Here is a 13,713-nt window from a genome sequence, read left to right as displayed (position 1 = left end):
CCTTTATCACCCAACGAGATGGATGGATTACTGCATCAACTACTCACGGTGTGTAGGGTCACGCAGATCCCATAACCCATTGTGCTAAACATAACTATCAAGGAAAATGCTATTAGTACAGAAATTTTTTTATAAAATACTTAAAGGGATGATATATTGCGATATTTTGATCCCTGTTCATCCTTTTCTCCCTCTCCCCCCTTCCCTCGCCGTTGCAACCTCACCCGCCGTCGTTCTTCGCCTCCGCCTACTCTTGTCTCGTCTCGTCGTTGCAACCACTTCACCCGCCGCCGTTCTTCGCCTCCGCTTGCTCTTGCCTCGTTTCGTCGCTACAACCTCCGTCGTCTTTGCTGCTTCGCCTCGTCGCTTTTGTTGCCTTATCGCGTTGCCTCGCCTTGCCGCTGCCGCCGACGGTGTGTGAGGGAGAGCGAGAGGGAGAGAGAGATGCTATTGAGCATGTGGGTCATTAATTGCAAGGGCAAAATGTATATTTTGATTCTTCTATAAATGTTTTTGTAATATATGTTCTGTACAAATAACATGATCTTAACTATCAATAATCTAATTATAAAATATCAATTCATATCTAATTGATAAGATTCGATACATGACATATCAAATTAAAATTGTTACTTTAATCTTTAAGGGTAATGTTTAACACTTATCATATTTTTAATTGCAAAATAATTTTATTAATGAATCAAATATTATAAATAATATATATAAGATATTTATCCTCAACTAATAAAATTATATTATTTAAAAATAAATTACATTTATTGTCTTAATGGTTATCAAATTTAATTTTGTAAAAATGTTATTCGGATACTCAATGTTCATACTTTTAGTGACATGCATACGTTAATGTGCTATATATATTTATAATGATATATAAAAATATAATATGTTAATATATAAATATTTCTAAAAGTATTTCAATTAAATATCTAAATTATCATTTCCGTTTAATTTGAAAGAATATTCGAATAAGGAAGCCGGAAAGCTGGGGCGTTGCGCGTGCATTTTACGCGCGAAATTGCACTCTTTCTGTCGGTCTCACGGCCGCACCGGATGCCTCTCTCTCTCTCTCTCTCTCTCTCTGTAAGACCCTTGAAAAACCCTACTGTTGTTCCGCCATTTTCTCCAGAGGCTTCCACGAAGAAGCAAGGAATATCGTCGCCGATCAGCTCGATTATGTCAGAGCAATCTAGGCTGGGGAAGATCAGTGTCTCGAACCCGAAGGTGTGGATCGTGATCGGCGTAGGCGTCGCCGGCGTTCTGATTCTCGCGGAGGCCAGGCGTCGGAGACTAAGAGCCAAGAGGAAAGACGGCGGCGTTTTCATTGAACTCTTCGAGCTTCTTCCCTTCCCTCAGCCGCCGCCTCCCGCAGCTCGGCAGCCTCTATGCGGCCTAACATTTGCCGTCAAAGACATGTTCGTGCGTTAGAATTGTATTATGTTGAATATAATTTGTTGTTTATTTTGTGCTAGGGTTATTGATTATTGGGCCGTGGTTCGTGGTCGTTTAAATGCAGTTTCGATGTGAAAGATTATGTCACGGGGCTCGGGAACCCGGACTGGAAGAGGACCCACGAAGCCGCTGAGAAAACCTCGGTGGCGGTAACGGCTCTGTTGAATAATGGGGCTACTTGCGTCGGCAAGACTGTCATGGATGACTTTGGTTTGGGGTATTGCCCCCTCTCCTTATTTGGTTGCCTTTAAAGTTCACTGGGAACGAAGGACAATCCACTTCATGTTTATGGACATTTTTGTTTGTCGTTATATCAGGATAACCGGAGTGAACGTGCATTATGGAACCCCGATTAACCCACAAATGCCGTCCCACCTCCCTGGGGGCTCGTCTAGTGGGTCAGCTGTGGCTGTTGCATCTGGACTTGTTGACTTCGCTCTTGGTATGAGTTGCTTTCCTTACAAAATAATTCTCAATATATATTGATAAGTAAAAAGAGAATCCTTAAATTTGCTTGGCACATTACTTATCGTTGGGTGTAATATTGTTAAGCTGCGATCAGTTCCTTTTCTCTCTTGCTTCTACCGTCTTAAAAGTTGCATTTGTTGTGTTTGCTTGGCACATTTATATATTAATATATTTTCATTGGAGCATTATCTGTCTCATGATTCAGTTAGGGCAGGTGGATTGTATATTCACACACACTTATGAAGACAATTTTATCTGGATATATTAGAAATTTTGATTATGATTTTTCTTCAAAAAGGATTGCTGTTCTTTGGGGGCTTGTTGTGATCCTGTGATGCTGTTTCCAGGTCTATTTGTTTTTGCATGTTATTAGATGTATGATGGTTGAAATGACTTGCTTGTATAAAATCTTACTTTGAGTCCTTTCCATTTTGCTTTTGTTTTCCAAACAAGGTTTGTTGACTTAACGATTTTTTGGTGTTTTTATACTCTCTGATATGACCTTGGATAGGAATGGAAATAGGTCTAGAATTTATGTAGCCAACTTCAGATGCAACAATGTGTTTAGTCTTTTAATATGCAACAACTTTTTGCTTGGGAGAGAGTGTTAAAATGTTTTTCTTCAACTACTTGCGACAACTATTTAGTTTAGACCGCTGATCTACATGCCTGACCCATGCATAAGAGGCCTGTGTTTGATTTGTCCTTTTTCTATTGCAGGCAATCATATGTGTGTCTCACAGTTACGGGGAAAGAGATCTTTCTGAAATTGCGAGTTGACCACAACATTCCAAATTTGACCCACTTTATCCTTGAAGTTGTCAATCCACACTCCAGTTTCCTGATTGCCTACTTAGGCAGGAGAACTAGATAATGAGGAGAATTAGGTAACTAGGAGTAGAACTAGTAAAAATGCTGTTAGAATATGTAATTTTTTATGAATAAAGTAAATTATAAATAATTGGCAAATTATCTTGTACAGTTGTACTCGGTAGGAAGCTTAAAAAACTGATACCTACATGCAGATATGTTGCATTACAGCCGCTTCTCTTTTATGCACACTCAAATCTTCTTTGCTAGGAAGTAGGGATAACATCTTTTTGCTACATGAATATTCTAGTTTGAAGAATGATAATTTGCTTTTCCCTTTCTTATGGTAGCTCATAACCAACAGATTGTATTTAACTTTTATTGCATTTCTTTTTTCTATTATAGATGTGATTTATTTTTTTCCCCCCATACATTAGAGCCCCCCACCCGTTCCTCCAATTTTCTTTTTCGGCATTTCTAGTTTTAAGCTTTTAATTCTGACTGAGAGCAATTGCACTTTTCTAGGTACTGATACCATTGGAGGTGTGAGGGCTCCGGCTTCATTTTGTGGCATCCTTGGATTCCGGCCATCCCATGGTGTTGTACCTACAGTTGGGGTTATTCCAAATTCACAGAGTCTAGACACTGTTGGTATGTACTTGTGGTTGTGTATTACTTCTACCAGATAGTGCCAATAATTAAAATTTTGAACTTTTACTGGAACCATACAGATGGGAGTATCAAGGTTCTTGGTTCTTCTTTATATTTTCTTTGCATATGTTTACTGGTATTTACTTCTTGTATTGAAGTTATTTTATGACATTATGGTCTGTGGATTGAGTTAAATAAATTTTCTGAATCATTGGCATTTCAAATAATTAATGGGTATGTAAATAGCCCTTGTCTCCATTATGTCCTGGAGAACATGTTCATTATGGATACTCAGTTCTGCTATGTGTTGATATACTTTTGATGATCACTTATCTATATTATTTATTTATGATGATGCTAATTTTTTCAGGATGGTTTGCCCGTGATCCATCTATTTTACATCGTGTTGCGCAAATTCTACTTAATTTGAACCAACTGGAACCTAGAAGGATAAGACGCATTATTATAGCTGATGATCTGTTCCAGCTTTCGAAGGTTCCCAAGCAGAAAACTATACGTGTTGTCGGCAGAGTAACTGGGAAGTTATCTGGTTGTAAGTTGAAGAATTACACATTCTCATCTCTGTCATTATTCTGCTTTTCAATTGCATTCTTTTGATGTTTGTGATGTGAGGGTCTCAGTTTGATTCAAGATCCTGAGGGTTTCATCTGCACTACTAGTTGTTTCTGCTAAAAAAGATTGTGTCACTAATTGATATTCATCTCTTTTGCATTGACTGAACAGACCAACTGCCCAAACATTTGAATTTTGGTCATTATATTGCTTCAAATGTGCCTAGCCTAAAAGCTTTCCATGAAGATTCTACAAACCCACAGAATGGAATATCTACTTTAAAAGCTCTCTCTTCCGTGATGCTTTTACTTCAGAGGTAATCTAACTGATCTGCTAATATTTCTATATGCACCATCCCTCACAAATGCATGGGGTTGATATTTTATTCACATGTATTTTCAGCCTCACTTAGATTTCTATTCTGTTCACATAGTTTCTATTCATAAATTTTGAGGTGGAGTTTATTCAATTCTTTTGGGTTTAGTTCACGCTCCACTTCAACTGCATTCATTTAGCCATGTAGGTATATTGCGTTACAGAAAAAAACAAGTTCAATTGAAAATATTGTCCTTTAGAAGGCTGGAAAAGACATCCATCACTAACTGTAAAACTAACTGGATCTAAATATGTGAATGAGAAGGGAACCTATTCCTGAATGCAAAAATATGGAAAATTTTACGCACTTTATTGTATATTTCTTGAATTATTTTCAGCCAGATTGGTTGGGCATTGGATCATTTTGTTAATGTAGAGGTGCTGGAGCCTTTCAGGTGCTGCATTTTTGTCCTAGAGTGAGAACATTTCATGTGCTGGATTTTCATCCAATAGCAATTATATATTATGAAATTCACCATTCTGATCAACATCATGAAGGTTGTGGAGGGTGTTAAACTCACGACTTCAAGAAATTGTGGGCTCAAGTCATGATTTCACTGAACTTATATAAGAATTGAAGCAAAGAAAGTGGTGGTCCTAAACCATTAACTGAAGATAAATTTGCTGGACAAGCGGGGTCTGGCAATTATCTTCAAAACCCATTGTATTGAGGAAATACATGCATGTATGCATTGATTTTTGCCAAAAAAAAGAGAACCATATGAGTAGTAATATGAAGCACTATTACAAAATGAAACAGGTGATAGTGTTAACCAGGGTTGTTCATGATGTTTGGAACCCATGCTGGTTCCTGGTGTTAGTAGCTTCAAACACTGACTAGAGGGAACTATGTGGTGATGGAACATGCTGCAAAAATTGATCTTGTTTCAGACGGCAGTAGGTTGCCTACTGAAGATGTAGATTAAAATACTGCTGTTTCTTTTTTATTTATGATAGACATGATCTCTTGAGTGTTGTCTCATACACTGCATGATGCCAAAATTGTGTAAGCCAGTAGTTCACCTGGCTAAAGGCCTTTTGTATATCCTAAATCTTTTCAATATGCTAGATAAGATGTGTGAGACATAAGATGGTTTGATTATGTAAGAGGACAACAGTAGAGGCTCTGAGAGCATAGTGGATGGAATGAAACAAGTCTTTAGCAAAAGTGTCATAGGAAGACCAAGGAGACTCTTAGGCATGCTTCGAGTTACAAGGGCCCTATAGAAGATACAGTCATAGATGGACATGGTTGTCATTCTAGAATTCACGTAGCCAACTCCACCTAGTGGTCGTGTGAGCTTGTAACCCATATTTCAAATATTTGATTCAGCTGCCTTGCAGCGTGTGTCATGCTTCCATTTTCTATTTTATTTATCTCTTATTTAGCTGCATTGGTAATATAGCCTGTTTCTGAGGCTTTTGGTTCAAACTGACCAACATTCATTATCCTTCAACTGCTTGTCAGATACGAATTCAAAACAAATCATGAAGAATGGATTAAATCGACAAAACCCAGATTAGGACCTGATGTATCTGATCGTGTCTATGCAGCGATCAACAGCACACAAGAGAACATTAAAAGTTTGTATAAAGTCAGAACTGAAATGCGAGCTGCTGTGCGGAATCTCTTGAAGGTACCTCTAACTTGCCCGTTTGTACTCATATTAGAACATAACATGCTCCTTTGCTGGTAGTCTTCAATATATCACATGTAAATTGCATATGCTCAGTTGCTTGTTCGCTGCCATTCTTCTCATATGGTCTCTGAAGTGATTATTTTTAATGTGGAAACTCAAGCGAAGAATGGAATCTTTTGTATTTGACGCAAATAATGCTTGTATACAATGATAAGCCTCTAAGGACCTTCATTAGCAATCAAGTCTATACTGTTCACCACAACAAGACACCATTGCCTCTCCTGAGTTAACAAGTGGAGATCAATCCTTATTACTTTATCAAGGGCTTAAAGTCACAAATCATCCAAGGCTGGAAAACACAAGGCACGCAGAAAGACAAAAGCCACATATTTTGACTCTTTTATACGGGTGTATAAATCTCTGTTTTTTAACAGGCTGAAATTACCATCCATATGATTAATAAGCCAATGATGTAAACTCAAATTGCAAAAATAAAGATAATGGTATAGGATACAGCAAAATTTTCTGGATATAGGATTCCAGCCATTATGTGAGGAGTACTCAAGGTGAAAATTGTAGACAGTGTTTTGAAAAGTTTGGGATTTGAGTTTTACCTATTGGACACAAGAAAATGTGCTTGATAATTGGAAGAATCATATACCATTCCATTTGCCATAGTTGAAGCATTTAGTTCAACCGGGATTGTTACTGTTGATTACCTTGTCCTGTTTACTTGAATGAGTGGCAACCCAATTGGCTTTTTATGTGGACTGGATAGTTGTCTTTTATTTGTGTTTCTGTTTCAATTGGATTATTGTTAGGCATTACAAATTAACCATTTTTCACTTGCTGATATCCCTATTCATTGTTGAACTTGCTTGTTTCCTGCCATTTGTTCTTTAATACACCTGGGAGATTTAAAGTCCGTCTTCAGTTGCTTTTGGCCTTTTTCCTTCTCTGGTTGACTTGCTGCTCTGTCTGTAGTTCTCATTGTAGCTTGGTCAAAAGACAGAAAATCATCCATACTTGGTGTTTTTTCTTTTCTTTTTTTTTTTTTTTTTGGGGGGGGGGGGGGGGGGGGGGGCTGCAGGGGTGGTTATACAAGTTTGTGATGGGAAATTTGGTAGTGTAGTTACTTTTGATGTGAAGAGGTCCTTGTGGTTACCCTCGTCATTGTGTTGGCATTATACAATGGTCCTCAACAGTCTACTTTAAGTGTGATTTCATACCTTTAGTTGATTTTCATTAATCTTATATTTAATTGCATATCATGGTCTTGACCTTCATTTGTCATCCTAGGATGATGGAATATTGGCAATGCCCACCGTTGCTGATCCTCCATTAAAGCTTAACTCAAAGAAAGGTCTCTCTGCTGAGTTCCACGACAGAGCATTTGCTTTACTGAGCATAGCAAGCATGTCTGGTTGCTGTCAGGTAACTTCTACATCTCAGTCTTCATTTTCATATGTTGTGGATTATTGTCTGTCCTTTATGTTTGTTGGTTAATTGGTTAAGGTATCATGGACATTTTTTGCTGGGATATAATTCTTTGAGTGATTATTCCAGGTTACCATTCCATTAGGCAAGCATGATGATTGTCCAATCTCTGTCTCTTTGGCAGCATTCCATGGGGCTGATAAATTTCTTCTTGATACTGTTTTGGATATGTACTCATCTCTTCAAGAACAAGCTAGCCTTGCGTCTGATTCTTCACCATTGCCAGATATGAATGGCGACATGGATGCTTCTGAACTGTTGAAAGAAAAGGTATATTATTTATGAACTGTTTTGCTTTTGTGAGAAAGAGTGGTGTCATCCCTGCAAATGACATGGTCAAGGTGAAATGCTATGCAAAAGAAAATGAATTGGTTATTCTTGGTAGAAGTTTCTGATATGATCTTGTTCTATTTTAATTTCTTTAGGGACTTTCTCTTTTGATCTCATTAGGACTTCTATGATGGAATTGATAGAAGTGTAGTGGTATTAGATAACTATATGCATATAGCAGAGGGCAAAACCTCCTCCCATCTGACGAGATGATTCCTCTTACTATCAATTGCACTGACCAATGAAACTCCTGCATCAACATCCTAATTCTATAGGGCCCATTTTGTACTGGATTTTAGATAGAGATGAGAAATTCCATGATGCTAGACAAAATCTGGTGGTTCAAGTATATTATTCTGTTGTGAATTTCTTTTTAATTTGTCAACTCCTGTGGTAGGGCAATGCTGCATATAAGGGGAGACAGTGGAATAAGGCTGTGAAATATTATAGTGAAGCTATAAAGTTGAATGAGATTAATGCAACTTACTATTGCAACCGAGCAGCTGCTTATTTAGAATTAGCATGGTATGCCACACCATTGGATCATGCTCTTCTGGTCATCATATTCACTTTGTTATTTGCAAATATAAAGCTTTTTGACTGTCTGATTTTATTTGTTACAGCTTTCAAGAAGCAGAGGAGGACTGCTGTAAGGCAATATCACTTGATAAGAAGGTTAGTGTACTGGCTAAATGATGTTCTGTAGTTCTCATATTTTCCATAAATTGCGTGATGTTTGAAACTTAAGCAGATAAGTAGAGAATTACATGAGAAATTCCATACCAAGCGGCATTGTCCATCTATGTCTCAAATGATAGTTTTTTTTTTCTAATTCCCCCCCGGTTGCAAGTAGCTTTAAACATGGTGTCTGATTGCTTTAGTTTAGATTTGTATAATCAATGTGACTTTTAGAAGTGAATTGACAATATAAATGCTGTGCCATTGACCCTAATTTGTTTGATGATGATGAATTAAAGAAATTTCTTTAACAATTTCCACTCTCTGGAGTAGTTTGGTCATCAAGATATAACTGCAATTTTAGGAATGGGAAATAAACTCTCCTTGTGGGATTTGTATTTCTTTTCTTTCCATGGAGCCTTGTGTGAAAAAGGTATGCCAGTTTTTGGTGGAAAATGGTTTGGAAATGTAGGATCCCAGAGTTGGCGTTCTCTGTGTGGACAATTGCCCCTAGTGCCATCCTAAGCAGGTAGTCTTGGGCTAGTGTTATAAGTGCAAGACTAGTGGTGAGTCTCAGGATCATCTTCCTCATTGTATGGCAGCCCAAGCTAATTGGGGCATCATTTTTACAATTGTGGTGTTCATTGGGTCATGTCAGAGTCTGACAATTTTGTGTTATAGGCAGCTTCGGCTGTCTTGTGGTCACTGATCAGTATGGTGGGTTCTCCTTATTTTTGTGTTTGACGTGAAAAGAACATGAGATTTTGAGAGTTCACAGAGTTCCATTTTTCTGTCTGAAGGATCATGCTCTGAATCTTTTGTTATACAATTTTTTTATGATTTATTATTTCCTGTTTCTAGCTAGAGGGATTGGCTTCCTGTTTATTTTTTTTTTACAGGGTTCACCATTTAAGGGTAGCTCTTTTTTTTTATGAAAAAAGAGATATCCAAAAAATATATTGTGGCATGCATTCTTTTCGTATAGCCAATTAGAAGATATGCAGATTGGTTTTGTTTACGCAAGACATAATTAATACGAAATTTGCATGACATGGGCAGATAAATTTACTCTAGATCACTGCTTACCTCCATTTTAGCTCAATGGCAGCACCTCCTGAGTGCTAGTACCCTGTATTCCGGTAGTAATCATTGGCATTGACAAGTGTGTTAATGGTCATCCTGGCCAAACCTGCATTATGGTGCCTGGGTATGGAGTCTTCCCAAATAATTGGCTTTTTTTAATTTATTTTTTTAATCATAGATATAGATGCAGTTAGCAGTGCCTCTGCCTCCACTGGTTAGATCAGAATACTTCTTGTTTTTAGTATGAGTCTTGAGGGTCCTAATGAATCAGTAGTAACAGTTGCAGGCATTCCCCTTTGCCTGTGATGTGATTGTGGACATCTAACTCAGCCCCATGCATTAGGCTTCAAAGGTGACACATGGAATGATAACCTGGCTCATCAAATGATGATCATGCTTGTGCCTTGAACTGTGCCTTGGACTGGAAACTCAATGGTGATCCTGGCTTAACCAGAGTACGTCCAGGCTCCTCTTGTAACCCTGTGTTGACTTCCAAGAATTATTCTCCTTGGGAAATCAGGATCTTCACAAGATCCAGTTACCTCACCAGCTGACATCCTGAGAGGATGTGGATTGGAAGGTTAAGGACCAGGACTCGTTGTGGATGTTATCCTTCACTGCTTAGTAGAGGAAGAGACTCACCTAACAGGTGTCATGTTTTTGGTAATTCATATAGTATCTCATTGGGTCACATTACTTTGTCAAGTAGCCTCCATTTGATGAGGTAAGCATACAGTTTTTTTCCCCTTTGGGTTTGATACTACTCGGTCCTATAACCTCTTTTTTTGGCATTTTAAAAATAGTTCTCATATTTCACAAGGTGGCTTATTCCTACCTGAAGCAACCTGATTTTTCTTGGGTTGGTTCAATTCAGTTCTAATAGTTCGATGGTGTAGTTATGGGTCTGAAACCTGGGATCTGCCCTATGTTGGTTTGGTTTCTAGATCAAATATTAATCCAAACAAATCAGATGCATTAACACACCTAATGGGTTAGTTTTTATGAATATGATGGAGTCAATTTCTTTTGGTGGATGTTATTTTCTAGAAAGTTCTGTTCATATTTTGACTGAAGGAAAGAAATTTAAATGCATTAGCTTATCGATGGAGATAATATTCCAATTTCCCATGCAGAATGTGAAGGCATATCTGAGACGAGGAACAGCTAGAGAATCACTTCTGTTTTATAAGGAGGCTCTTCAAGGTGAGAATGTCTGTTTTCCAGTTATTCACTTTTATGTTGTGCATGATATCTGTTTGTTGGAAACCAAGTATTCTGGCAATAACTTTTTTTATTTTGATGTTTTTTAATGCAATAGCTGCTTAATTTATCTTTCTGTCATGTCTTATACATATTTTGAGTTTTCATATTGTTATGATGCTTTGAATTTCTACTCTGCTATTAGAGTATCATATATCATAAAATTCTGTTGGACTTCTACAGGATGCATAACCTGTGGTAATTGAGAAAAATGATAAAAGAGTCCATAATGTATTGCTAAGAAGCTTTTTATATAATTCCTTGCTAAAAAAACCAGCTGGTTTCTATTAAAATTTGGAGCTGATGGAAAACAACCTTATATTAGCAAGCCATGAGATCCAATTGATGAAGAAAAATTAAAGGTTTTAAGAGGCTTTGATCTTTTATTTGGTTTTTTCATTCTTCCTTTTTCTGTTTTGCTTGTGGGGTGTGCATGTGTGTTTTTTTTTTTTTTTTTTGGGGGGGGGGGGGGGGAATCATTTGAGAAGTACACTTGGATGTCTGTCTCATTTAATCTGATGTCTATGTTCTTCAAGCGTGTCTCGATATCATGTATATTTGACCCTTTGATGAAACTATGCTATTAAGTGTGATGCAAAATGGCATGTTAAAGCCGAGAAGATGACACTTGGAAGAGGTGCCTTGTCAGAAAAAAATTTATGCTAAGGACATTTGTTAAATACTCACGAGTTGTGCGTGCACTTGTCCAAATGTGTTATATTATCATCTTGTTTACTTGAGGTAGACAGTCAGAAGACAAAGATATCTGAACACACTGGCCCATTGCTTAATTCCAAATGAAACACATTGTAAGTTGATATATGGTAGCTACTAAGTCCTTTGCTTTCACACTTTTTAATTTAAGAAATTTGAAGCAGAAACTTCCATCTGGTTTATGATTAGAGGCCTCATTAAAATCAACATTTCTTTCTTGCATTTCCTTTCCAATACTTGAAGAATTTTTTCACACTTTTCCAATATATAGATTTTTCTGGTTTTTGATGCAATATAAATGCCTTAGTAAATTAAAGAAACAAAGAGATTATTAGTATTTGGTGTGTATATCTAGGCATGTATATTTAATTTTAGTCCCCCTAAGCTGATTTGTTCTCGCTGCTTTGGAACTGAGCCATTGAAGTGCTGAATTTTTTGTCACTCCAATCCCTGAAGGAAGTGCAAGCGATTCATGAAACAATTTAATGATTTCATTTAATTACACATCTTGAAATATCCATGTAACATAGAGGAACTAAAACGTCTGACATACATTTTAAAAACCAGTTGTATGCCCTGCAGTCTAAGTACCGAGTCGGAGACCCTTTTTGTGATTGGTACACACTGCAACATAAACTGTTCCATTCTGTGAAAAGAAGCATGTTTGTGTAAAGCTGGGGATGACAATGGGTACTCCGGGGTACCCACCAAACCCCTCCCCGCATGGGGAACATTTGGGTACGAAAAAATATCCATCAGTGAGGGTTCAGTTGGGCTTCTGAAAATACCTGATGGGAATGGGGATGAGGTCCTGACCCACATGTATATTAGTATATGTTTTTTTTAATATTTTATGTATTTATATATGGCAGAATTATTATATTTGAACAAAATCTGCGAGGAAGATGAATTACCCAAATTGTTTTAAGTTGTTATGTTATTATTATTTTTTTCCCCTTTTAATTTGTCTTCTTCCTGGACATGAAACATATTATTTTCTCTTGGTATATGCAGATTTCAAGCATGCTCTTGTCCTAGAACCTCATAACAGAGTTGCTAGTCTAGCTGAAAAGAGGCTAAGGAAACTAGTAAGTTGAATCCCCCCTCCCCCCCTTCTCCGGAAGCCGAGAGAAAAACAAGGAACAAAAAGAAATATGTAAACTTCTAGAATGATCGAAAGGAAAATGGAGAGATGCAACAGCTCCATGGTCTTGGAAGATGGCATAGGAAGGACAAGTTTTACTTGTGTGAGATGCCCTGTGAATTGAATTGTACATGTGGAGGGAACAGAGGAAGAAATCAAGACTGTTTGAAGGCCGGCGCTGCAATATTTTCCTTTTTTACTTTCAAAATTCTGCTTCCATTTTCTGTGCATATCTTGTTTTGTAATGGATCTTTCATAGTACTGTAGACAGTCATTCAAACCCCTAAACCTTACAACCTTAGAGTGCACAGGATGCCGGAGGACCAATCTTAATTTGAATGATTATTACTCTGGGGCCATTTTTGGTACCACGGAACCATAAAGCTGGTGCATGAACATGAAATATCCAATGTTGGAATGGCATTGAGTTGGATTAAACATTCTCTTGCCCCTGTTCTGGATGTTATGCTGTAAACTTATAATTGTGTTGAAAATTTATTTTTGATAATTTTAACTTTTCTTTTTCATATTTCTAGAACATATGTTTCAACAATTGTGTGATATTGATGTGGAAAATAGTAACGGAATTGATGGAAAAGGATTTTTATCCATTCTCTTTCAAAACTCTATTTTTTTTCTCTTGTAAATTCAATGGAAACTTATTTTTTTAAATAAATATATATATAAAAATAAAAAATAAATAGAGAAAAGTTAACTCACAATAAGATACATAAATGAAGCTCGCATAACATAGAGGTTCACATCTTAGCACATAAATAATTCAAATGAGATGTCAAATGTGAACTCAATCCTGAAAAGACTGGAGAAATTAGAGAGTGGTGAGATAATTTTAAATCACATTTTAGATTAAATGTGTCAATTGAGATTTTGTACTCTCTTGATGTGGTATCGTCCAAAATTACCAAAATACCCCTACGCGCCAATAGTCTTACCCGCCACGTGGATCGCTTGAGAGACTGATACGTGGCAAGTCAACAATTCGGAGCGGAGCTCGAGAAA

The 13,713-nt window shown here is 37.2% G+C and overlaps 1 protein-coding gene across 2 annotated transcripts; it reads left to right on the top strand.

Moving 5' to 3' along the window:
• Positions 1-1,056: 1,056 nt before the first annotated feature.
• LOC127801683 (outer envelope protein 64, mitochondrial) lies at positions 1,057-13,133 on the top strand. 2 transcript variants are annotated; one of them, XM_052337019.1, is made up of 13 exons: positions 1,057-1,433; positions 1,535-1,687; positions 1,788-1,912; positions 3,274-3,399; positions 3,770-3,949; positions 4,144-4,288; positions 5,816-5,984; positions 7,287-7,421; positions 7,554-7,754; positions 8,212-8,339; positions 8,438-8,489; positions 10,709-10,778; positions 12,564-13,133. In XM_052337019.1, the coding sequence occupies exons 1-13, from the start codon at positions 1,072-1,074 to the stop codon at positions 12,644-12,646; spliced, it is 1,929 nt and encodes a 642-aa protein (XP_052192979.1). In that variant the 5' UTR covers positions 1,057-1,071; the 3' UTR covers positions 12,647-13,133. The 2 variants fall into 2 exon arrangements, with proteins under 2 accessions (XP_052192979.1, XP_052192978.1); XM_052337018.1 differs by having other exon boundaries at positions 1,058-1,433; positions 3,770-3,952.
• The last annotated feature ends 580 nt before the right edge of the window (positions 13,134-13,713 follow it).

Source organism: Diospyros lotus, chromosome 5 (genome assembly GCF_014633365.1).
Source record: "Diospyros lotus cultivar Yz01 chromosome 5, ASM1463336v1, whole genome shotgun sequence".
NCBI classification, from domain to species: Eukaryota; Viridiplantae; Streptophyta; class Magnoliopsida; order Ericales; family Ebenaceae; genus Diospyros; species Diospyros lotus.
The sequence above is the reverse complement of the archived record's forward strand: the minus strand, read 5'-3'. Positions and strand labels throughout refer to the sequence as shown.

What these genes read in the sequence shown, in the direction of transcription:
- LOC127801683 (XM_052337018.1), top strand. Translation starts at nt 1,072, where the DNA reads ATGCCTCTCTCTCTCTCTCTCTCTCTCTCTGTAAGACCCTTGAAAAAC. An exon ending in CTGTGCGGAATCTCTTGAAG is followed by an intron (nt 5,985 to 7,286) that starts GTACCTCTAACT and finishes TTGTCATCCTAG; the next exon opens with GATGATGGAATATTGGCAAT. An exon ending in GCATGTCTGGTTGCTGTCAG is followed by an intron (nt 7,422 to 7,553) that starts GTAACTTCTACA and finishes TGATTATTCCAG; the next exon opens with GTTACCATTCCATTAGGCAA.